The 25,202-nt window shown below is 37.4% G+C and overlaps 4 protein-coding genes across 6 annotated transcripts in view; 3 read left to right on the top strand and 1 right to left on the bottom strand.

Moving 5' to 3' along the window:
* The window catches only part of LOC106103326 (cyclic AMP response element-binding protein A-like), a 76,276-nt gene extending 72,842 nt beyond the window's left edge, over positions 1–3,434 (top strand). Inside the window, exons 6-7 of the mRNA XM_013283063.1 lie at positions 1–141; positions 259–3,434. Of these exons, the coding sequence (XP_013138517.1) occupies positions 1–141; positions 259–447 (330 nt within the window). The 3' untranslated portion in view covers positions 448–3,434. The remainder of the gene's footprint in view (positions 142–258) is intronic.
* Positions 3,435–3,756: 322 nt separating this feature from the next.
* LOC106103379 (heparan-alpha-glucosaminide N-acetyltransferase) lies at positions 3,757–20,015 on the bottom strand. The gene is made up of 10 exons (XM_013283121.1): positions 19,654–20,015; positions 14,989–15,119; positions 14,143–14,258; positions 8,689–8,845; positions 8,159–8,363; positions 6,175–6,342; positions 5,456–5,577; positions 5,133–5,302; positions 4,859–5,045; positions 3,757–4,770 (listed from the first exon to the last, which is right to left on the bottom strand). Exons 1-10 carry the CDS (start codon positions 19,840–19,842, stop codon positions 4,476–4,478), a joined length of 1,740 nt encoding a protein of 579 aa, XP_013138575.1. The 5' UTR covers positions 19,843–20,015; the 3' UTR covers positions 3,757–4,475.
* On the top strand, positions 8,921–11,231 carry LOC106103380 (esterase E4-like). The gene is made up of 3 exons (XM_013283122.1): positions 8,921–9,400; positions 9,633–10,852; positions 10,933–11,231. Exons 1-3 carry the CDS (start codon positions 9,215–9,217, stop codon positions 11,126–11,128), a joined length of 1,602 nt encoding a protein of 533 aa, XP_013138576.1. The 5' UTR covers positions 8,921–9,214; the 3' UTR covers positions 11,129–11,231.
* On the top strand, positions 16,836–25,202 carry LOC106103381 (lipase member H-like). Of its 3 annotated transcripts, XM_013283125.1 has the most exons (7): positions 21,471–21,957; positions 22,025–22,215; positions 22,674–22,849; positions 23,190–23,320; positions 23,692–23,873; positions 24,123–24,275; positions 24,781–25,202. In XM_013283125.1, exons 2-7 carry the CDS (start codon positions 22,128–22,130, stop codon positions 25,125–25,127), a joined length of 1,077 nt encoding a protein of 358 aa, XP_013138579.1. In that variant the 5' UTR covers positions 21,471–21,957; positions 22,025–22,127; the 3' UTR covers positions 25,128–25,202. The 3 variants fall into 3 exon arrangements, with proteins under 3 accessions (XP_013138580.1, XP_013138579.1, XP_013138578.1); XM_013283126.1 differs by lacking the exons at positions 21,471–21,957; positions 22,025–22,215 and adding an exon at positions 16,836–17,064; XM_013283124.1 differs by having other exon boundaries at positions 21,471–22,215.

The following is a 25,202-nucleotide window of genomic DNA, read 5'->3' on the forward strand; positions in this document are numbered from 1 at the left end:
GGTTCAACAGGAACGCTAGTGCTGACGGAAGAGGAGAAGCGCACACTACTGGCGGAGGGGTACCCGGTGCCCACGCGCCTCCCTCTCACGAAAGCCGAGGAAAAGTCCCTCAAAAAGATCAGAAGGAAAATCAAAAATAAGGTCAATTACAGTTTTTTATATATTTCGTTTTTAGAAACCACTAGTCTTAGAATACCAATGGAATTGTATTAAAAAAGTTTCTTTTACAAATGAGTAAGTTATTTGTAATCTTTACAGATATCTGCACAAGAAAGTAGACGCAAGAAAAAGGAATACATGGACCAGTTGGAGAGGAAGGTCGAAATCTTAGTGTCGGAGAACTCTGACTACAGGAAGAGGGTGGAGACGTTAGAGCAGAAGAACGCGAGTCTACTGAGCCAGTTGGCGGCGCTGCAGGCGCTGGTGACGCGCAGCGCCAGGAAGTGACGTCACAGCGCGACACTTGCGCCGCCGGCCAGCGACTTAACAACGGGAACCTGACACAACATTAGACAAAATATTTTTAGATTTGTCTTGTAGTGTAACGATTCAATCAGATTGCAGGCTCGGAACATCCGAATGTAATCATTTGTATTAAAATAAAATGTGTCCATATTTTATTTACATTTTAACTCATTGATTACAAACTTTTTTATTCTATTCTGTTAATCAATTTTATTTTTTATTTTCTTTTTATTACTGTGGTCACATGTCTTTTCGCGTCTATATTTTCATTACAAATGATACATTTTGTCCGCAGTCGGGCTTGCGATCTGATTAATTTTTCTACATAAAAATTGTGTGAATCAAATCACTTAACATTCCCACGGTTAAAGTAAATATATAGTATAAAATGTAACAACGACACTGTCCCTATATCGGAGTGTATATTTAAATGTATATTTTGGATGTAATTTACAATTATACGAAGTAACGTAGTATCCGAACGGAAGGAAGGTACGAATGGTTGCTCACTGTATTCGTTAGGAAGTGGTGCTGGATACGTCGTGGTTCATCCCTGAGTATTGTTTAAGGGTTCCCTGACTGCGAAGTGCCACCCTTAGGTTATATCACCGATGGCGCCCCCGCGCGGGGCTGCGCTCACAGGGAATTGGAATAGGGAAGGCCGATGTTGCTGAAACATCGATGTTATCGATTTGTTGAAACTTATCGATTTAAAAATATCGATTATATAAAATACCCGTAGTGGTGATGTATTTTTATAAATAATGTTGGAATTTAATAATTTTAATTGCAGTTTTTTTCAATATCGCCAGTGATATTGATCGTGACATCATTATTATCATAGAAGCTATAGTCGATATATCGAGATAACATCGTTGGTCATCGGTCCTCCCTACGTATTGGGCTCTTAGGTAATATTATAGTTGTCTACGCGTGTTGTTTGAAATCTCGTAATATATATCGACGCTGCAGAAGCGTCACAACTTAGGTGTTAGTTTGTGCGTGTTTTTATTAAAATATGCAATTAGTTTAAGGATTACTATCGTTACCCACGGCATACGTCGGTATGCGCGGCGCCCGCGGGCGACCCGCTTTTACTTCATAATAAATGTACTGAGATGTTTTTATCTATTGTTAACCATTTTATTATTACTGGCCTAATGATCCGACATCGAGTTTTAATTGAAGGAAAAGGCATGTGACTAAACTACTTAATGAATTTTCGTTATCTCCCGCACGGCCGCTACGCCGCCGGGGCGCGGTGGGCGCGGTGGGCGCGGCGGGAACTTAGCATAATATGTAAGGCGTGCGCCGACGCGTCTTACCGGTTAATTTTGAATTCCATGAATTTGCATTTATAGCGAAATGTGTATCGTCCTAGAGATTTTTATCATTTATTTAAGAGTAAAATAAGATGTGTGCATCCAATAGTGGACATATAAATGACCAATTGTCAATGGAAAACGATTCCTGGATCGTTGACGTCTAGTCTCTACGTAGCGAGGTGAGCGGGGGAGGGGGGCACTCACACATTCGGTTCGTACTGCTGTTTACATCGACAAGTACAAATAACGTCATGCCTTTTACTAAAAAAACCTTTATATTGACCATAACTTTACTAAAAATATATATCTATATATATTTATAAAATTATAAGATAAATGTATTTGCTGAGCATGAGCAACAATTAAAGTCGATGTTCTTAGTTCTTCACGGAACCATGACTGCATCTTGCTAAGACTTTGTGACACGTGGTCTCTATTCCTATAGCTAAAGTGAACTGAATCTCAGTTTCTTGTTCGCTCCGGTGTAGCCTCGTTGCTACAGTCTGAGACGCAGCCGGTAACATTCTGTCATACTAAACATTCCATTATTCGTATATATGAGTGACTTAAAGTGAGCTCAGTACTTATATGTTATTCTATATGTAATTAAACTAACAATTACCATTTCTATGTACAAAATTGTTTGCTATACTTGTTTATTGTATGTTAACGTAATAAATGCTATTTAATTTTGGTAGCAGAGATGCAGAGGGCGGGCGTAGTGTTTACTAAGTGTGTGCAATTACATCGTTCTCTTTTTTAAATCATTTAAAGTTTCTTCCTATTTAGTGATAAGTAAATGTTATATTTATATCATCGCTGGAATATATCGTGTATTACAATCTCGCTCCACGAAGCGGCTAAAAGAATTTATTGATATATTTTAAGAGATTTTTTCTATAAAAATTTTAGAAATATATAAACACTGTTTTATGTGTCTATCGCTATACAAGTTAGTTCTATAAATTAGTGTAATTATATCTATTTATATACAAAATATAATTATGTGTAAATTACAAAGCGTGCCTGTCTTTCGTTACTGACTGTACCAATATAAGAATCGAGGATAGATTAGAGAGGAATGGCAAATTATCATGTGCTATTTGTAACTGTTATATATTTAAAGTATTTAACGCGTAGTTAATATATTTAATTCCTAATATGGCATTTACCGTCTACAAAAGAGTGATTTATTTGAAAACGACTTATATGATGGAACTAAAATAGAATATTAAATTATGTAATTATAAATGTATTCGTTCCGTCGCGATGTGTCATTATTTCGACATAATATAACTTAATGTTAAATGCCAAACTTAAATTTATACATACATTTAAGTATGAGGTGCGCATATTGGGTGACAATGTCCATGCGAGGTTGTTCTGTCGAGTTGTTGAATGTATGAGACGTGGACAACCTCGCATGGAGCAATCGCTGACGTAAGGTGTAATGTGGACGCGCCGCGCTCACAATAGTTTTGTTATGTTAATATGAAGTGTAATTTTATTAATAGTTTTATTTGTTAAAACTATTCGCTGTTACCTTGAGTCATGATTTGTTAAATCGTTTGTTTTATTATTATTTTCCAATGACAATGCGGATATTACTGTCACCCTTGAGCTAATAAAACGAGATATCGTATATTGGTTGTTTTATTATGTCAAAATTCTTCTTTTTAATTGAACATCGTCTCCCCCACCTTATCCTACTTCCGTAGGGTCAGGGCACTGAGTTTTCGTCCTACAAATAACTGTCATTCGTCATCTCAGTCATCACTCCCTTCTTGATCATGTCACCTTTCACGCAATCCTCCTTGATACATGCGATCCATCCCTTCTCATACCATGCCCATACCACGCTTACGTTTTACTCCTTATTTCCACAACCACGGGGGCTGTAAGTAACAAATGTCGCCAATATCGTTAATGACGACATTGGATGCGCGGATGAAGCAATTAAACAACATTTTCTACATAAAAACTGTTTTATTTCTAATGCAACGCAGAATTAATCTTAAACTCTATACTTTTACACAATGTAATAAGTAGAATTCGTTACTTTGCTCTGAACGAGACTAGATTTGATTATGATCTGAAGCTCACACGGACACAAATGTACAAAACTTTCAAATGCATCGTTTACTCATTTTACTTTTGAGCAATATTTTAAATCTACAAAAAGTCATACCTGAAATTACATTTTATTATGACCTACGGATGATTCTTAGAGATATGTAACTACTTGTAAAATTCTAAATATAAAAGTACTATAAAATATATTAAACGGCACTTCAAACACGTGGGCACTATCTGAATCCACGACAGCTATTCTTATAAAAATCTAAATGTCATTTTCTTGTAAAATTTTGTGTATCGAAAGGTCCAAATCTGAGTTCCAAGTCATACCCACACTTTTCGATCAACTTTATAACCTCGAAGAATAAAAACTTAAAAAGAGTGTCAGTACACTACACTGTACTACAGAGAAACGACATTGCGCTTGCGGCGGTGCGGCAGCAGGGGCGCGGAGAGCGGCGAGCGCGGAGGCGCGGGGCGCGCGGCGGGCGGGCGCGCGCGCAGCCGCACTATGTCGGTGTCGCGCCGCACGTCGCGCGCGCGCGCGTTGCTGAACACCTCGTACTCCGCTATGTTGACGGTCAGCGCGGAGTCGAATGAGGCGTACTCTCAGAGGGTTATGAACACTTTCTTCTTGGCCATGACGTGGGCTATGATGACCCACAGCGCGGTGCCCCACACCGCCTCCGGGAGCCGCACGGCGTGCGTCCGCATGAGGGGCACGCGCCAGTGGAAGGGGAACAAGTGGGCGCACAGCGAGTGGCCCACGTAGAGCGCGATGGCGTTGAGGCCGGGTGCGCGAAAGGGTGCGCCGCCCCACAGCCGCCACGCGTCCGTGAACGTGTAGCAGATGCTGAGCAGCGTCAGCGAACATGCCGACGTCACCAGCACGAACGACATCGACCTGCAATATTAAAAATAAAAATCATTTCTTTGAAACACTTCGCTGCACATTCCATCTGTTAAATGGTGCAGACAAGAAACACACTCACCAAAGGTTCTTGTTGATAGGTAAGACGCCGTGGTCGCGCGAGAAGCCGGCCAGCAGCGCGCCGGCGAGGGCGAGTGCGAGGGCGCACGCCAGCCAGCGCGAAACACGGGCGCGGTGCGCGCGCTGCAGCAGCACCGTGGCACCCGCCTGCACGCCCAGCAGCGCCTGCACCGCAGACGTCAGGCAGCCTGCGCAACAGTAGCAGATCCAAAACTTTAAATTCCACAAAAGTACAAAAGAGCACACACTCAACCGTTATTTGTGGGATAGTGTACCGAGTAATCCCTCAGGGTCAGTAGGAAGTCCACCGTAGACGCGGCGCGCGTCGCTGTGCTGGTAAAGGTGCGCGTCGCCCAGTACCAGACGGTCGATGTAACCTGCCGCACCGCCACCGCACTCCGGCGCCGCCCACTCATCATGCTTGCCACCCGGACCCAAGTAGCCCCTGCAACACCCAACATTATCCCTACTGAAGACCTTTATATACGTGTCAATGATTTTTTACATGATTGAAAATCACTTATGCCTGCTGAGAGCAAGAGCAGATGACGAACAGTTTTTCTGATACCCTTTTTTTTATTAAAAGGTATAAACTTACGCAGGACAGTCCGGGTGGTGAAGGATGAAGGTGATGACGGTGTGCGCGGCCACCAGCACAGCAGCCAGCACCCAGCACCAGATGCACGACATCAGGTCTTTGAGCGCTTGCCCGCAAGCACCCTAACCCACAAATATAGCTAATATAAGTATATCTACATGTGGAGTGTGTAAACCAACTACCAGTAGTGTACTTAGGTAGCTTTTCTTTTTTCAAATGTATAAAAATATTCATATTTCATAAGAAAATGCACATAGGTTTAATAGTTTTTAACTAGAGGGCTATTTAACCTTGTTATCGCAAATACATTTCTTAACAAACAGGAAAATAGTACTTAAACAATCGTGTCCAAATGAAATTATCCTGTCTCAATACATCCGCGAGCTGCTTGCAACTGAACAAGTCTATAATAAGAACATTATGATTGAAAGCATCTTGAACAAAATTATCCTTTCCCATCTGACCTATTTAATGGTATAAAAGTACAGATTCATCTCATATCTTTCAATTGAGAATTACTTAAACATGTTTTTTAATTGATTTTAAAATATATTTACAATAAGTAAAAAAACAATAATTGAAAACATTAGGGTACTTTTTCATAACGCAACTAGGCGTGCAACTGCTATTTCAATTTACATATAACGTTAGTACAATTTCCACTGCCATTATACCAGAAAAAGTTAGTTGATTAGCAATAAGGGTTGTTGAAATCTTACCCGTGGCGGTGTATAGTACTTAGGCGCGGTAAGAGCATAGAATCCCGCTGCAACGAGGTATGCGACAGCCAGCCGCTGCAGCACACCCATCACCCGCAGCTCGCCCAGCATGTTGGACCCGTAGATCGTGTTCAGAGACACTCCCAACACGAACATCACCACTGAACGCTGGGGAGTAATTAATAACTATGAATCAAGCTTCGCTTTACATCAAATTTTGCCTGCGACTCCGTCCGCGTGGAATTTAAAAAAAAAATTGTAAGTAGTCTACGTGTTCTTCCAGACTATGCTCTACATCTATACTAAATGTCATCGAAATCCGTTCAGCGTTTTAGTTACAAACTCTAACAAACATCCATCCATCTAAACTTTCGCATTTTTAATATTAGTATGAAGTACGAAGCATGATAGTGTGGTTTGGAAATTGGAGTTTCTAAACATAAAAATTACATTCAGATTAATAAAAAATTATAACCTACCAAATTGTTCTACATTTTTAACTATTGTCTCAAAGAAAATATTTTTATATCATGATACGTTTTGGTACAATTCTTGGCAACTACTGAAATCAACTTACAACATACATTTTGTTTAAAGATGGACAGTGCACTTATTTTAATATTCCATTACAGTTTATTCCCGTTCACTTTCACTTACATGAGGCACTTCCCGATGCACTCTGATCGCATCTGTAACATTCACTTCAGACATAAACAATGTGTTGATAAATAATTCAAGTGAGCTCGTCTTTTGCGGAATAGTTCATTAGAAATTCCTCAGTCGCGTGCCATCGCTCGCGTAGCTCTCTCCGACGTTTCCCCGGTAATGATGGAACATCAGTTTATTAGTTAATATGTTACAAGATCGTTAGAAAATAAATCTGTAATCACTTTAGATATGTCTTAAAAATTTGTAAAAAGAGAGTAAGGTACTAGCCAACGATATCTACCTCTTATATACACGACAAAATGTAAAAATATTGGTTGAATCCAACCTTTACTATACTCGTTCATATTACACTGGTTACTTTTTACAGGCACTTTTAAAAGGTGGTGACAGTAGTAGGCAAAACTCTTTCTAATATTACGAGTGTAAATGCGATTCAGATGGATTGATGTTTGTTAGGATTTGTAGCCCAAACTGCTGAACGGATCTTGGTGAAATTTGGCATAGATGTAGAGGATAGTCTGAAGAACACATCATCATCCTCCTTATCCTACTCGAGTAGTGTCGGCGCAATGGTTTTTGTCCTCCAAATAACTCCTTCATACGTCATCTCAGTCTGAAGAACACATACATACTTAGTAATTTGTAAGATATTTATTTCTTATCAATGATTTTAGTAATAGTAGCAGCCGCAGTTGTCAAATATAATGAGAAATCAACGCAAATTTTACGAAAAATATCTAACATTTTAATGATCAAGGGTTCGGATAAATATGATTTATTGAAGCAAGCCTTGATCGTCGTATGAATCCCGATACTTGAATATGTAACTACAGCAATACAGAATACAGGTTTGTCAGCAGCCGCGGCGCGACCAGTCGGTGCAGGCTGTACGGCTTTTACGTAACACATCTTGCAACTTTGCATTTAAATGTCAAAAACTTTTTTAAAGCGCTCTTAATAACTTCTCGATTTTATTTCAGGCACCTTGTGTCCGTTTTAAAGACAAAGAAGCAGTTGAAATCTGTTACAATGAAAAATATCGAATTGCACATGTTTTTCAAAACTCAAAACACTCAAAGTCGTATATGCGATTTAAAATAAACTGAGTAATTGAGTAAAAGCTGCTTAGAAACAAACATATCGACAAATATTTATATTGATAAGAAATGGAATACCATTTGCGATAACTTGACCGATACATATGTAATGATAAGAAATGTTTAAGAGCAACACAGCTGTTATGGAAAATATCTTTTCTACGACATTAACTTGCCCTTTACCATATGCATGTCAAGAGAAAGACTTAATCACTCACCCTAAGTATTTGCAGTACGATCTTCCATCTAGGTATGCCCTTAGCGAACGCACTCTTGACTGAGAGCGGAATGCAGACGCCCATGATCCAGAGGAAGGCGGGGAACACCAGGTCACCAGCCGCCAGACCATTCCACGTAGCGTGCTCCAACCACCAGTAGCCACCCGCGCCATCGTTCACGAAGATCATGAACACAATAGCAATTCTATGAACATAAAATAATTAGTTACAATTATAATGAAACATACTGCAGAATTGTGTAACACCACACTTGGTTATAATTAATAAAAAAGTCACACCTACAAATTAAAGTAGCATAAAAAAGAATCTCTGAGATTATGTGGACATATAGACAGGAACCCATACAACTAATCAAGCTAAACAACAATAGCTAAATTAAAATATGCATATGCGTGCACTAAAAAAAATATGCACAAAGATCGCATATAATATTTACTAGATTCCATTAGATAAACTGATGTATTTCTGCGGGAACAAAATATTATTGAATGTGACAAGGTTCCACTCACCCTCTAAACGTGTCAAGTGCCCGTAATCGCTGCTGCATAGCTAGTTCTTTGTCGCCGTAACGCAGCTTGCCAGTCCGTCTGATCCGTGACATGATCAGTTTCCCCAGGCCGTATAGCACCCATATTCCTAGCAGCAAGCTCACACAAAGAAGCAGAGCTGAAAGAAAAAGTTTAAATAGAATTTATCCTTTCATCATAACTTATAATTGTTTCGTAGTTCATTGTTAGTCGAATTTGTATTATTATTGACCATAACATTACATTTATCTTAGTAATACCGAATGTAATTCTTAAGAATTGTATTACGTCATAATATCGTTGTATCTGCATGCATTTGTCAAATGATATCTTTGATAACATCATGCTTGTATGATATACTTCAGACTCCTGACAGATAAGGGCTATGGAACTCCATCTCGTTCAGATAAAATATCCGGCACTTAAACCTGACACATAGCTTACTAACGCCAGTCGTCACTGATACTTTGGGGATTCGGCTCAATACGTATTCTATGGAAATATTAAAATGAAATTCCTTTGGCTCCTGTGTGTTTTATGTGCGGCAAATTATGCTGACAGTGCGAACTTCCGTGTTGACCCTCTCGTTCTTATCGAGCAAGGTCTAGTTCGGGGACGGAAGTCAGAAGACAACGTTTACTCGGCGTTCCTTGGTATACCATATGCTAAGGTGGATTCCAGTAATCCCTTCGGGGTAAGTACATTTCTCAATGATAAGATTGGAACTAACTAAACTTACTAGGGTATACTGTGATATCGTTATCACAACTTGGTAATTGTATGAGCGGAAATTAATTCCATTGCTAATAAATATTATGTGAAATTCATTTGTTTACAATTCTTAAAAGCTCCAACCATTCGATAAAATATTATATGCAAAATGTTTCAACTGAACATTTATTATTATATTATTTTACTTATTACAGGCGGCTGTATCACCCGCGGCTTTCGAAGAAGAAATATTCGACGCCGACGACGCCACCGTCAAATGTCCCCAATCGTCGTTTTCTGCGAGAGGTTCTAAGCGTGAAATCGGTCAACTCGACTGCCTCTACCTGAACATCTACGTACCTATAGCTGCGGGCATGTTTAACCCATTACCTGTCCTTGTATGGATACACGGAGGCCAGTACACTTCCGGTAGTGGTGGAGAATACGACGCACATGACTTAGTTAAGCAGGGAATTATTGTGGTCACAATAAACTATCGTCTCGGGCCGTATGGATTCATGTGTCTCGACGACCCTTCCATTACTGGTAACCAAGGCCTCAAAGACCAATACACGGCGTTGCGCTGGATCAGACGTAACATCGGAGCGTTCGGAGGTAACCCTTATAACGTTACTATCGGTGGTCAAAATTCTGGAGCTACATCAGTTTTATTACATTTATATTCGGACAACGAGAAGCTCTTTAATAAGGCTATCGTAGAGAGTGGTACGCCACAAAGTGAGGGAATGTTCGTAAATGGCGATTTGGATGCAGCTTTAAAACTGGCAGCTCATCTTGGACTTAATACTTCTAGCAATGCAGAAGCGCTGACGTTCCTCACTAGCTCTTCGCCTCACATAGTAACAGCCGCCGCGACCGATATTAATTTAAAATTAGGTCCGTGCAAAGAAAAATCTTTCAGCAGCATAGAGAATTTTGTCGAAACCGATCCTTTTACTCTTACCAATGAAAGGAAAATCAGAAATACTCCTGTACTAATCGGTCACACCAGCAAAGAGAAGAAAGGTTCAGTTGAGATGCGCGGTAGTGAATACTTCAAAACAGATCCTTTTTACGAAAAACTTCAAGACAATTTTAATCTCAACGAAGAACAACTCGCCCAAGCAGCAGGTATTGTAAGACGCTTTTACATCGGCGACAAACCAATATCGCCAGACGTGACTGCGGAATTAGAAGACTTTGAGTCAGATTTCATACATAATCATCCGACGCAACGTACGATTACGAACCTGTTGAATGAGAACGCTAATCCGGTATATAATTATGAATTCAGCTACGGATCCAACGGCGACGCTGCACATTCAGCAGAAATCGCGTATCTTTTCCCGGATTCAAACGGAAATGACGAAGCAAAAGAAGATCGATTGATTAGTCACCGTATTACCACCCTGTGGGCAAACTTCGTCAAATACGGGTGAGCTTATAATTAAGATTCATAATGTTTGTAATCACGTGTATTTTCTATTTATTCTTCATTTCTATTGATGATTTCAGAAACCCCACACCACAGACGTCGGATCTGATACCAGTGACTTGGGAGCCGGTGTCAGAAGAGACGAGGCCGTACCTTGTCATTGACACGGACCTCAGACTGGAGCATAGGATCCTCAACAGCCGGATGGCCTTTTGGGACTTGTTCTACTCCATCTACGGCAAGCTCAATAAACTTGCCCGTGAATGTGATATTTAGACTCTCAATGTTCGTGCCATAAAGTTATGCGGTAGCAATATCAATAAATTATGAACTATTTTGGTTTTATTTAGAATAATACGATGTATTTCTCAAAGTCAAAGTGTAGATTTGGATTGTAAGATCTCAATAACGTGTCGTGTTTTCAATTTTCTCGTGATCAGTCAAACGTTAACGTTTTAGGCCAGGCTGTACAAACATTATAATATTTAAGGTAAACAGTAAGCGCTTGTTAAAAATAACAAGATGGCCTACATTCTCAAACGACAGTGGACAGTGAGCACTGATTGAAGAGCTAAATGTGTCGCGTGCGCGTGTGCGAGCGGAAGATGCTCGTCAGCGCGTCGCCGCAACAAAGGATTTGGGCCAAGACTCGCGCCGCCCACTCGACGCCTCTTGTCTTCGTACCGCATTGTTATATGACCAGGATTAATAACAGGATGTGCGAATAACTGTAAGATACTCCCATTGGTCCGCCATTTAGTAATAACTCATAAAATTCCGATAGATGGCGTTGTTCCTACTGTAATGAATTAGTTCAAATGAATGTTCATCTTCGCATTTAGAAATTATTATTAAAGATAAAGTATAAAAACGGCAATTATTAACTCTATTATTGGAAACTTTTTGCTTCTTTGCCAGAAGAACCGTTTCACTCTCATAGCAGCCCTCCCTCTTCATCCATTGTTATCGAGAACATGTCAACATGCAAGCCCTTGCCTTACACATTATTCAATGACATCCTTACAGTATACATGTGTACAGGAATGTATGAATATTTTGATGCAACCAAGGAATTAATGTCTCGTCTTAATTATTTTATCACTAGCTGTCCCCATGCGACTTCATTCGCATGAAATTATGAAAATCTTTTTATTGATTACATTTGTCAAATTCAATCGCAAATGACATGACATGATGACAAAGAATGGCAATTTTGCTTCCTTGATGTTGGCAGCAACTTATGGTCTCTTTCCCACAGGAGGGTTTTTATCCAAAACATTTACCCCCTAAGTTTAATGGCGTAAAAATATATAGCCTAAAGCGTGACGTAATTGTAGGGCTTTTTATTAAAGAAAGAATTATTCATGCTGACATCTTAGGCAACAAAGAAGTGTGTGTCTACGCTTTATTATAATAGTATAGATTATTTACTTATTCATTATACTTTGTGATTCCGTACTGGCTACTATGTAACGCCTGTCAGCCGATGACTAAAGAAATGTTAGATTTATCGCACTTCGTCGGCCGGTAGTATGAGTTTATTCACAGCTTTCACTACAGACGACAATTACGTCGATTTTCGTTATCTGTCTTAGAGCGTGACTTGGATTTATTTGTTTTCACTTCATTATTTGTTTTCTAAATTTATTTATAAATTTAACTTAGAAGTCAATAATAAATCAAACTCCTGAATATCTTTAAGAAATATTAAAAAAAATAATTTAATCAAAATAATATTTCGGCGTACTGACATAATTTTCACATAATCTTGACGGAAAAACATCCGTATATTACGCCCATATTAAGAAGAGGCTAAAACGTATGTTCTGTAATCTTCGCGCATAGCTGACCTCAACACATCTCGCGAAATTGCATGCAAAGAGGTCGTCAAGGCAGACTGCCCAATTAAGCTGTAACTTATAGTTCACGTAAAACTACGAACAGATAAATACGAGTTGCTATAAGTTATGCAAAATTGGTAAGCATTTACCAAATTAATCTGAACTTATGCACAATTTATCAAAAATTAAGTCAAATAGAAAAATAACCGAATTTTATTTTTAAAGACTTTTAACTTAAAAAACCTAAATTAAAAAATGCTAGAAACATTGATATAAACTAAGGTATCTTTTTAAAACATTCGAAACATTAACTTCAATTAAGAATAAAGAGAGCCTCTGCTAAAGAAACACGTTTCTGACTGGACCCCGTAAAACAGGATCTTAGACGTTAGACCGTAAGAGGAATAAAAGTTTAGAATTATCAATGGCTTTACTGCTTTTTCCACTTTAAAAAGACAGTGTTAGAATAACTAACAAGTAACTATGAGAAATTTCCAGTTTGTGCAGGGTTCTCAATTTTTTTTTTATAATGTTAAGTGGGATGTAAATGTAGATTTTTAATTAAAACCAAAACAAATGTAGCATATGTTAATGAATTTAACACCAAATGTTATAAAAAACGGCAAAATATTGACCTTAGCCAAACGAAACGTCGCAAAAATGTTTTCTTTAGATACGTATAAGGTGATTTGTATTTATTGAATAACATCTAAATAGATTTGATCAAATTTATTGCTTTTGGAACAACTATGCTACTCAAAGTCATAGCAATATTTGAATTTGTATAACAATAATAAAACAGGAGTTATTAAAAGTTATTTAAGTTGACTATACACAATACGAAACGTTACCTATTGATAGATGTTTCCCGTTGGGCCTTCCCATATGTTATTCGGTAGGCTCATCAGCCTTATGTTCACACAAACACCCCTATTATTACTTGGTGTCATATCCCAAGGCGATTTAACTTCATATTTAACAAGTGCAAGAGTGTCAAGAAAACCTCCAAAGATATACCCCCTCGACATAACAAGGACTGACCGATACGATACTGTGTCAAGGGTTTGGAGATAAAATAAACGATATTGAGCACAGATAATAAATTCAAAAGATGCAAATTTTATGTATTTTCCTTATCTGTTTATTGTCCAATATTCCTTTAAAGGTGTCATATCTAGGTCATACTGTAACCTTAATAAAATCCACCCGCAATTCTTCTTCTATTTTCGATTCACATAAATATTTGGTTTCACAACTTGTTCCATATGTACAAATAGTTGGTTATCCAAACTTATGAAGGTAGTTAAATAGTTTTACAATTATTCAAAACTATTTTAGAGTTTCACAGTAATTCAACAAACACTTATTTATAATACAAATACTATTCCGTCCTTGACACATTAAAAACAAATACCGACACGTGCAATATACGTTAAACAAAAGACTCACGTAGATAGATGTTAACAGGCTCCTTGTCGGTGCGAACATCGCAGCCCTCGCCCGTCGCGTTCAAAGTGTATACGCCGAACTCTCCCAGCTCTGGACGTAGCTGGCAGATCAAACCCCTGCACAAGTACAGCAAACAAGATTTAAAAAAAAAAGAAAGTCCACTAAATAATTGTACTATAATCGTTGTAGATGTATCGAATTAGATACCACAAACAAAATCAATCAAGTTGTTAAGACTGCTAAAATTAAAAGATAAAATTGTTTGAAATATGTAACTACCCGCAAAAACATTATGCTTCATAAATACGTGTAAAAATGGCATCTAATCTATTTGATACAATGTTTATTTATATTGTCTCTATATTTATTTTCGTACGGTGTGTTTGACCGGTTGAGAATGTCTATGTAATGGTATTTGCGGTCTGTAATGAAGTTTTAAATAGATAAAAAAGGTTACATAAAATCTCTCATACGACTGGCGCTAATTGAAACAGTCACCAATAAGTAATATCTTTGACAAATCACGAGTCGATTAGATACAAGTTTTCATACAATTTTCAAGACGAATTTAAACTCTACATGTTTTTTTTGAGATTTACAATCACAATGAATCCTAAATATAGCAGAAACAAACAGCGCAAACTTTTACTTTCCACGGACATATGGCAATTTAACTTGGGTAATGTATTTGACACTTTTTACGCAACAAAGTACAAACCGATATTCACTTTGAATATATAACTTATATACAGTTTCACTAAATAAAAAAAATAGCTTTTTACAGCAAACGACGTTTCCGTTATCAATTCTATTGGAAAAGAGATTCAATAGAAATGTAAAACTTACGAAGCATTAGCGGCGCTCATGTACTGTTCGCTGACGTCCTCATAGACCCGCCAGGTGGCGCGACGCGCGGTGTTCACCACGAACGTGCTCTGCACACCCGCCTCAAGTGTCTTTTGTAGCTCGAAGGGGCACTGGAGACAAAATATAATTTTCATAAATATCTTGATATTTAACTTCGGAAATTCAGTCATAATTGTGCCGATCCTAAGGTAGAGTCTAGCCTAAGTTGATAGAATCGAGTTATTAATCGATATCTCAAGACTTCCCCAACAATTATGCAAAATGCTTTTGCAAAATAAAGTTATAAATTGCCCGTAAACACGTAGGTGTTGGCCTACAATAATTTTGACCTCAATTGTGTTTGCTAGTAACAAAAAGTTATCTATAGATCAAGGGTGTAAGTAAAGGGTAATCGATCCCGCACCCTAAGGTTTCACAGACGTAATCCATCAGGCTAAGCTACGCTTTACGTTGTTTATATCGTTCTAAGCATTTTAATCGAAACGTTTACCTTTACATAGAGACGTAATACGAGCTTTAAAAGCATACAAGCTTAGTAATAGTTAATATTACTTTTCTACCGTTAAATGTTAATTAGAATCGAACACAGTTTATGACATCTAAGTCGAAGTTAACGGGGAATTTTGTTTTTAATGTTATGATCACAGTGTATAGCATGTTTTTTTATATTGAAATGATCGTTAATTATTTTTTGTTAAGTATTTATTTTTAAACTGGTTTGAATAGCCATCACTTAGTGTTATCTAGGCTCATCTAGACACGACACGCAAATATGTAGCTGTATTGATATAAATCTTAACTGACAAGCGAAACTGGTTTTGAGAAACACTTACATTTTGCAAATGGAAATGAATTCTTTACTAGAGTCTGGCTTGGTTTTTACTATAAATAAAAGAATGGGGTACTGTATTGCTTTATTGTACTGTACTGTTTGTAAACAATCAATGACGAACCCGATACAATCACAAATCTTTAATGAGCCAAACGTTGTCAAGGCCATCAAAATTGGTCGGCTACGCTGGGCAGGACATGTAGCGAGGATGAGTGACTGCAGAGTGCCCAAGTGCCTATTAGAGTGTCCACCAGAGAGACGTAGATCACGCGGAAGGCCGAAACTAAGATGGCAAGATGATATCGAACGAGACCTTAAAAATGTCAGCCCAAGATAGACCGATATGGAGGAATTTACTGGACCAGGCCCAGGCCCACCCGCGGCTGTAGTGCCTCTGATGATGATGAAGACTGTATTGCAATTATTTCATCAACTTTTCTTAAACTATTCTAAATATCAGGGATAATAATTCTTACTAATAAATACTAGCGTTTACTTTTTTACTGGCTGAGGAATATATCTACTCTAAGACAGTACCTTTGCTAATATGGCTTCCTGTGTATGAAACTTGACATAGTTTTGTTTTCTTTATGGAATTAACTCAAGAAATTAGTTCATAACACACTTATCGAATGAACTTACCATTTCTTAAAAGGAAGAATTAAATCTGATTTACAAATAATATGTCAAAGGGAAATTATGCGTTTATTATGACTTTTTAAAACTGATGGTATTTTTACAACTAGTTGGTAGAAATTGTCGTTTTGTAACTGTGCAAGATGCAATTTTTAATGACGAAATGCTCCCACAAATCACGTGAATATATATAATTGTAAACCCTAGAAAGTGGTAATATTTGTTACATGCGGCCAGTGTGTCAGTTGATCTGGCAATTTCACCGTCGATTGGGAACAATCGCTCGCTCCGCAAACTCGATACGGCTGCTTAGCGTTGCCTCACATCCTCTGTCTCCACATTTACTGTCTGTTTGTGGTAAGTCAGTGCAATACCGTGCTATATTTCCACTGTCATTAATATAAAACAATCAGGTGCAGTCTTGACTTATTAATTGTAAATATTAAAAGATTTTCTAAACAACGCATTCAATATAAATTTCGTTTTAGAAAATCACTATCGTAATATAATTTTAATGAGGTGATTAAAGTGACAATTCAAGTGCTTTAAACTTTTCACTAACATCAAAACTTTCTCGGACCAAACAGGTGAATAGGCTCATTATAATATTAGTAAAGAATTATTATAAAAAGGTTTATTAATTTCTCAACAACCTTTATCTATTATCTACAAAGTGGAGAGTGCAGGGGACTAAAAATTAAAAACAATGCGCTTTCCCGTCACGGGTTGATTGACCCACGAGTCGCGAGGTTGTACATCGATTGACTCGTCACGGGCTTTCCCCGGGAAATCCGATTATGTCATTAAGTATTATGTGTTATTCAATTACTGTTAGTAACAAAGGTAAAATAATTACAACTTTGACACAACGGAGGGGAGTCGCAAGTTAACGGTATAAAAGCCCGATCAATATTTATATATTCAAATATTACTGAATAATATGAATAATTGCAGTAAAACAAAAAATTAACTAATCCAATCTCTCATATTTCACAAACGCATTGTTTTCCCACGAACATTTCGCCCTAAAAGTAAACCACTGCGCTCACACAGTGAAAGGTTGCACAAGAGTGCTATATACTGTATGGTGTAAAAGCGGCCCGGTTTGAGACGTTTCCCAACTGCTTGTATTAATTAAAAAGAAGTGTATACGTATGGGAAACTGAGGTGCATTCCGTACTACTCACGAACAAGGCAAAAAACCTCAACGCGCTTGCGACAGCCGCTCGAGCACGTTCCTGCCACTTGCCGAGAAAACTTGCCCCCGCCCTATTACACGCATCTTACCGGTAGGGCTGTACTAACGATATGGATTTATAAATTGGTTTGTATGCTTAGTATAGTTTAACGCGTATATCGATGAAATTTGACACAAACGTAGAACGTTGTCTGGAATATGCAAATTAGTACTTTTTTTTAATTTACACGGATGAAGTCGCAGTTTAAAAGCTATAGAACAGCCGTGATAATTTTGTTGTGTTTGTGGAAATTATTACTCCGTTTGTTTTTCCATTTCTCCAAAAGGGTCTTGACAGAAAAACATGCAGTACAGTCTAATCCAAGTTCACTTTTGTAGATATTTATTGAAGATAGTTGGAATTAGCTGAGCAAATTCACACAAATTTTAGGAAACGACAGTACGGAAGGTTTTTTAAAAGATATTAAACTCAAAGATTTTAATAACTTACTGTGATATAAACAATGAGATAATTAACATTTTTACAATTAAATAACAATGTAGATGTTTAAATTTTCTCACATAAATATACCTGTGTTATGTCGGTGGTTTTTTTGGTTATTTACTAATTCAATCTTTTTGATTACCTGAACACTGGACTGTGATCACATTTGAGTTCTAAATAAGTATTTTAAAATACAAATTACTCGTAACCAGTACGTATACCAGAGTCAATATCTTACAAAATAATAAAAATAATGCGTAATTCCTCTGGATCAAGGTTGAATATTTTTAATCTTCATTTCTGCCATCAACTATTAGACAGTAAGTAAACTGTACTAAACATCCACGTAATAGATGTTTACATTACTAATAAATTACTTTCATACATTGATATACTTCCTTATGTAGATATTTGAAGACTAGACAATTTATATTGTTACTAGAAAATAATAAATGGCATTTAGAATGTCATAACAACGTATGTATTGTGTAGAATGCATCACATAAAAAGCACTTGTAAATGCGAAACTTTAGACGGATGGATGAATGGGTGGACGTTTGTTAGAGTTTGTAGCCTAGACGATTGAACGGATTTCGATGAAATTTGCTATAGATGTATAGGATAGTCTGGAAGAACACATAGGCTACTTGCATTTGTTTTCTTTTTAATTCCGCGTGATCGGTACCAAGAGAGAAAGCTAGTAGATCATTTTTACAGGATGAATCTAACTCAAAACTGTCTACTATAGAGAGAAATTATGTTATGATATAAATCTTGTCAAAATTCGAACGTAGAAATTGCATAGACGTCTAATTAATCAATTGTGCTTTAAATTATATAAACACTGCAATATTTACCAAACTTAAAGGACGATTAATTTTTATCACATTACATTGTATTACAATGTATTTAAAAGTGCAATGTAAGCTTGATACATGTGAGTCAGGCTTTTATTTTTTAAAACAATGGCGTATCGAGTGTCAATTTTTTAAGCGTGCACATCATGTGTCCATAAAAATATATGTTCGCTTCACTCTTGTACTTATAAAAATTATCTTAACATTTAAAATAAAGTCCTAATGAAGTGTTTATAACATTCGGAGACAAGGTAGTATGTAAGTGTTTTTGAATGTTTACTGATCTGCAAAACGGTCATTGCACTTAATGAACTTGTATTTAAAGGATCTTACAGCCGTGGAAATTCATTACATGTTAATGCAAATCCAAATATTGTCTACTCTGGCGACAGGCTAATCTCCTGTCGTGTTTGAGTCGTAAACGATGTGTTTGTGACCTTGGTTAGTACTTGATCAAAAGACGTAAGAGCTTATATGTATTTAATGTTTAACACCTACTCGAAATCAACACAAAGGATTGAAAGATACGATGTTATAATATCTGCAGACTTTTGTATTATCGCAGTAAAAAAAAAGTTTGTAACTAAAGAAATACTGGAATTCCTAATTGTTTACAAACAAAATTTCGCATACTCACTCGAAAACAATCATCCGAGACGCTGTACAGGGATACATTTCTGTCAGAGATTCCTGTCATGTAGGCCTGGTCCATGTTCAATGACGTCATGTTGAGACACCCAAACTGCTCCACGAGGGGGTCCTCTAGCCAAGACCTCATCACCTCCTTATACCAATCCCAGTTACCTTGCGTCACAGAATCGTTCATTGTAACAGCTGTTTGATAGTAACGATCACACAAAATTAGCAACACATTTTAAATCGGCAATAGTTTTTCGCGAGCGCCGCGACGGCGTGTATACGATACGCTGTCCGGAGTTGTACTGCCGGCAGGTTTGGTCGCCGGTGGAACCGGTATAGCCCGCGACTCCGTCTCAAGACCACATTAGTGAATAATTGGCTTTCTACACCCGCATGTGAACGAAATATTGCAGCGACGAGACGAAAGTGCGTCGGCGAGCACGCATCTAGTGCGAATATTGTACGAGTGTGTAGTTTTTGTGACTACCGTATGCTCGGCAGTTAGCGCACTTTGTACATGTCGGGTCTTTTATTTGATTTTTATGATGCTTTTTTAATTGCTATTTTTGATAGATGTCTTGTTTATCTAATCCCTGAATAACTAAAGGTTCCATTTACAATATATACGACGTGGGAAATGCTACGATTTCTAAAACATGGCTGAATTTCACAATGCGTAACAAAAATCTAAATACGTCGAAAATATTTTTCTATGAATAAAAAATGCGACACTTTTCAGTGACGATGACAATAAACGAAAATATACGAAATATCTATTTGTGGAAAATGGAGGTACGTTTTACGTATTTTGATAATTATTTGGTGAATCGATCGTTATTTATAAATTAATGAGTTTTTTTTTCATAATACCTTATTCTGCGCCTGCCAGTACTCGCTGTTACGTGAGTTTAATTTTCGCTGGCGGTCGAGGTCATCAAAAACTTGTATAACAAAATTACGAGATGAAAGGAGCGTGCACTTTGTAAACTCGAATTACTTATATAAAATGTGACAGAAACAGAATAAAAATTACACAGCATACTAAAAATACGTATTGAATATTCCCAGCAATTACCCAATCCTGCTTAATTAATGTACTACGAAGGAAGAAATTCATTATTCTATAACATACTTTGTGCAATAATTAGTGTATAATAATGTAGAAATACTTCGCTGTAGCGTATGACCTCGTTGTCATTAAAGCAGAAAACAATTTTCTTGTAGGAAACTCTTAATTATTTTCTAGTTTCCTGCGTTCAGGGACTAGTATTGCAATATTTAGCTGATACTAAATCAATCAAAACTTATACACCTACTCAAGGCTTAGTATTGGGTAAGCAAAATTTACAAATAACACAAAAAATATGTATCCTTAGTTCTAGACGATATAATATTTGCCTTTGTTTAGTTTTCCCCAAAATCTCTGTTGGGCTTTTGTCCAATGTTGAATGATGTATTACAAAATATTTCCCCCAATTTTGCATTTTCAACATTGGATATAAGCCAATACTATTAAACGGACGACGGCGACAAGACACAAGTCAGCTGGAATAAAATTTAAAAAGATGTAGTGTTTTTAAAACATATCTTATAAGAAACAGACATCGATTTCAAAGTTTAGTAACACTCAAATATCTAATTCTTATTAATATTATAAATGCAAAAGTTTAGATGGATGGATGGATGTTTGTTAGAGTTTGTAGCGTAAACTGCTGGACAGATCACGATGAAATTTGGCACCGAGGTACAAAATACTCTGGAAGATCACATACATACTTTAATTTTTTTAAGTCCACGCGGACGGAGTCGCTAACGAAAGCTAGTAATATGAAAATGTAAAAATTGTACTAGGATTTTCTTATACCCAGTTTATTCCTAAGGCTTACTATATTTGTAAGACTGTTAGTTTACAAATTTAAAGATAAAACACGTTCCAAACTTTAACGCAACAAAACTCGGTTACGTAGTTAATAATACGGAGGAAATATGGAAAACTGAAACACTTTTCGACCTTATAACAGTTAAACGAATGCGGGATAAAATTAACTTGTGAAAAGCGCGCAAAATATTCGAGCAAAAATTACGCGAATATTTTGTGCAGAGACTAATTTACTCATCATTCGATACAGATAAGAAAGAGAGCGGAAGATATCGCTTGTAGAGTGGCCAGGACTCGTTTAGCCGTTAACTTTTTGATTTCTAGCCAGATATTTAAATTTTACACCATCCTGCAGATTTAAAATGTCTGCCCACATTTGAGTAGACTAGCATTAACTGCATAATCGTAACTCGTACAGAATAGGTATAGATTAATCAATATTCAGTTTAAAATTGTTTTAATGCGTATGCATTTCTGAATATTTTTGCAGTTTGACCTTACGCTTCGAATCTCTGTAACGCATCAGTTTTACAATGTTGATAACATTGATCAGTCGTCTGTAAGAGAATATTTAACCAAAGTTAATATTTGAGATGAGATATTTTTTGGGTTTGGTGTTTGGATGCGGTTTGGTGTCGGCTGCACAGGACACTGGGTACCCGGCAGGATTGTTTGCCGACTGTAAGTTATCTTTTAAATACATTGTTGTTTAGTTTCATAGTTTAGTACTACCAAGGAAGTGAAATTCTTGCATGTCTTTGTTCCTTTTTGTAATTATTATCTCATGGGATTCGCATTCCATTCCGGCAGTTATCAACATTACATGAATGTTTTCACACTGTCAGTCTTCTTTATGTATTGTTTGCTGCTAAATAGTATTTGGTGCTAGGGCTTAGACGGATTAGAAAGGGTCGGAGTAACAATAAGGATAAGCTCTATGTCTCGACGTAAAGACATTAAATCAACTGAATTATCCGTTCCTTTATTCAAGTTAAACTTCAAGATAATTCTTTGCAAAGCTCCTTGTATTTTAAAATAGCAATGGTCCAAGCACATCGATTTTTTTAATTCATAATACAAAAGTATGAAGTTTCCTATGTAACATAATATATGATATGTACAAACAATGTTACTTTTAGGCCCCGGTATGAACCGCAGCATAAAACTATCAGAAGAAACGAAGCTCTCGCTGTCAGTGGTCGTTTTTTGGCCTAAATCTCACATATTTGAAATTAACGAAAAGAAATGCAACTTCGGTCCAGACGGAGCCGCATGTATTGCGAGTGTTTTGCATTTCAAGAGGAGAAAAACACAGGTGACTAGATTCGTCTTACCATATCGACATTTAAATACCTAAAAAACTACGAAACAAGCGAGAATTCAAACCAATGACTGTCGTCGTTAGTTTCCACTCACGAAAAAAACTCTATAAAGACTTGGTATTATTTAGTAAACCGAAAAAGAGTGAAAACAATGTTACTTGCCAGCTTGCCCAATAATCTAATAAAACACATTATAAAACTAATGATTTTGCGCATATTACAAAGTGATGGCACCAGGCTAGGATATTATATTCCTGCTTTCCATAAGTGTTAATTGAAAACCCACATTTACATTAAAAATAAAATACTTCTATTCAATCAGACATTTGGCAGGTGCTGATCAGCGGTTACTTGGACGCGTCGTTCTCCCCTATGGCGCGGATGGTACTGGACCCTTATCTCAAACTGGACCGCAACGTGATTGTCATGGAGATATTTCCCATATTATATCGCAGCTATCCCATGCAAGTTATCTACATTTCACATAGATATTTAAAACTAAATATTAAAAACAAACAATACTAATGTTCCACAATTCCTGTACGTACATAACCGCATAATGAGGTTTAATAAAAGCAGTAATCTGTACAGCATTCATCACTCTAAGAGCTGGCGCACACCTTAGACTAAACTATTAGCAACTGCTGTGCGATAGTCAATTGTTTATTGGACAACTGAAAATCAAGTGCCTTTACCTCCGTATGAGCTCATAGGAATCAAAAAGCGACTAAACAGTTATGCAATAGTATAGGCAAAGATGCCCTCTAAAAGTTTAAATACTCCCAATGCTTCTTTAGTAATACTGTAAGTATAACAATACCTTTGACATGTTTAGCGCAGCTCGTTTAACCAAGCCACTAGGCTACCTGTTAGGCGAGCTCCTAGCGCAGTTGACACACCGCGGCCTCTCGCACAAAGACATGGAATTACTTGGAGGAAGTCTGGGCGCCCACATCGCCTACCACGCAGCGGTTAAATACCACCAACTAACCTATAGGAAACCGATGAGACTTACTGGTGAGTAATGTGAGCTTAAATATACTTATTCTGGGTTGCTGAAGTCTCCGTTTATTACCTAGCAATTCATTGGTGTTAGGTTGAGCTAAGTTTGAACAGAGCAAATCTCAAGGTACATTCGGAAACGCATTTCATGAAGTTAACGAAAACACTAACGAATGGTTAAATGTAGCTGGGATATCGACTATGAGTGGAATAAAGACTGTTTTATAAGCTGTGTAACTGTTTATTTTTTTTTATTATAATCAGGGTTAGACCCGGCAGGTCCGTGTTTTCGTAATTTGCCACCAGAGGACAGGTTCAGTCCGAGTGCGGCGCACACAGTAGACGCGCTGCACACTAATATGGACGGCTTTGGTCTGGCTGATACTGTGGGACATATTGACATATATGCTAATGGTGGTAAGTTTACATTTATGTAATACTAGCTTCTGCCCATGACTCCGTCCACGTGGAATTAGAAAAAACAAAAGTAGCCTATGTGTTCTTCGAGACTATCCTCTACACTATATCTATGCTGAATTTCGTGGAGATCCGTTCATTCGTTAAAGCTACGAACTCTAACAAACATCCATCTATTTATCTAAACTTTCGCATTCATGATATTATAAGATAAGATAGTAAGAAGTAAGCTAGTAAGACTAGCGTTTGCTCATGACTCGTCTGCGTGAAATTAAGAAAAAATCCTGTTACTTTGTAGTAATGTAACTTTCTAATGGAAATTATTTAAAACGGATCCAGTAGTTTTCGTGTTTACATACAAAAATACCAATCCTTTCTCTTTTTATTACTATAGATATGTGACTAAACTGTGTGTTCCCCTATTACATTGACAAACGACGCGTCTTATCTTAACTTCCAACGAAGTCTAACGGGAACGATCATTACCTTATTTTCCTGCTTCCAGGTGAATACCAGCAATCAATGGTGAACGGTTTCCTATTACCTTGCCTCACGCTGTGCAGTCACATGCGAGCTGCCATGTACTGGGTCTCGGCACTCCACAACCCGGGAAAATTCCTCGCAATTCGCTGCCAATCTGTCACTAAAGCTAGACATGGCGACTGCTATGACGAACAAATTGTTACCAATGTTTTAGGATCGAAGACTGATTTCAATCGACCCGGTATATATTACTTACCGACCAATGAAACTGACCCTTACTATATTTACAAAGAAGCTTTAGTAAAAAGACCGTATGGTCCAAATGCTTACCTTCAGAAAGTTTCTCCTGATGTTGACATGGTTATATAGACTAGATTTCGCCCGCGAGTCCGTCCGCGTGAAATTAAGAAATAACATAAAACGTAGTCTATGTTACTGACAACG

Source organism: Papilio polytes, unplaced genomic scaffold (genome assembly GCF_000836215.1).
Source record: "Papilio polytes unplaced genomic scaffold, Ppol_1.0 DF823823.1, whole genome shotgun sequence".
Lineage (NCBI taxonomy): Eukaryota > Metazoa > Arthropoda > Insecta > Lepidoptera > Papilionidae > Papilio > Papilio polytes.

What these genes read in the sequence shown, in the direction of transcription:
- LOC106103380 (XM_013283122.1), top strand. Translation starts at nt 9,215, where the DNA reads ATGAAATTCCTTTGGCTCCTGTGTGTTTTATGTGCGGCAAATTATGCT. An exon ending in ATTCCAGTAATCCCTTCGGG is followed by an intron (nt 9,401 to 9,632) that starts GTAAGTACATTT and finishes TACTTATTACAG; the next exon opens with GCGGCTGTATCACCCGCGGC. An exon ending in GCAAACTTCGTCAAATACGG is followed by an intron (nt 10,853 to 10,932) that starts GTGAGCTTATAA and finishes TGATGATTTCAG; the next exon opens with AAACCCCACACCACAGACGT.
- LOC106103379 (XM_013283121.1), bottom strand. Translation starts at nt 19,842, where the DNA reads ATGAACGATTCTGTGACGCAAGGTAACTGGGATTGGTATAAGGAGGTG. An exon ending in TCGTACTGCAAATACTTAGG is followed by an intron (nt 6,343 to 8,158) that starts GTGAGTGATTAA and finishes ATTACTCCCCAG; the next exon opens with CGTTCAGTGGTGATGTTCGT. An exon ending in CACCACCCGGACTGTCCTGC is followed by an intron (nt 5,303 to 5,455) that starts GTAAGTTTATAC and finishes TGGGTGTTGCAG; the next exon opens with GGGCTACTTGGGTCCGGGTG.
- LOC106103381 (XM_013283124.1), top strand. Translation starts at nt 22,128, where the DNA reads ATGAGATATTTTTTGGGTTTGGTGTTTGGATGCGGTTTGGTGTCGGCT. An exon ending in TTATATCGCAGCTATCCCAT is followed by an intron (nt 23,321 to 23,691) that starts GCAAGTTATCTA and finishes TGACATGTTTAG; the next exon opens with CGCAGCTCGTTTAACCAAGC. An exon ending in GAAACCGATGAGACTTACTG is followed by an intron (nt 23,874 to 24,122) that starts GTGAGTAATGTG and finishes TATTATAATCAG; the next exon opens with GGTTAGACCCGGCAGGTCCG.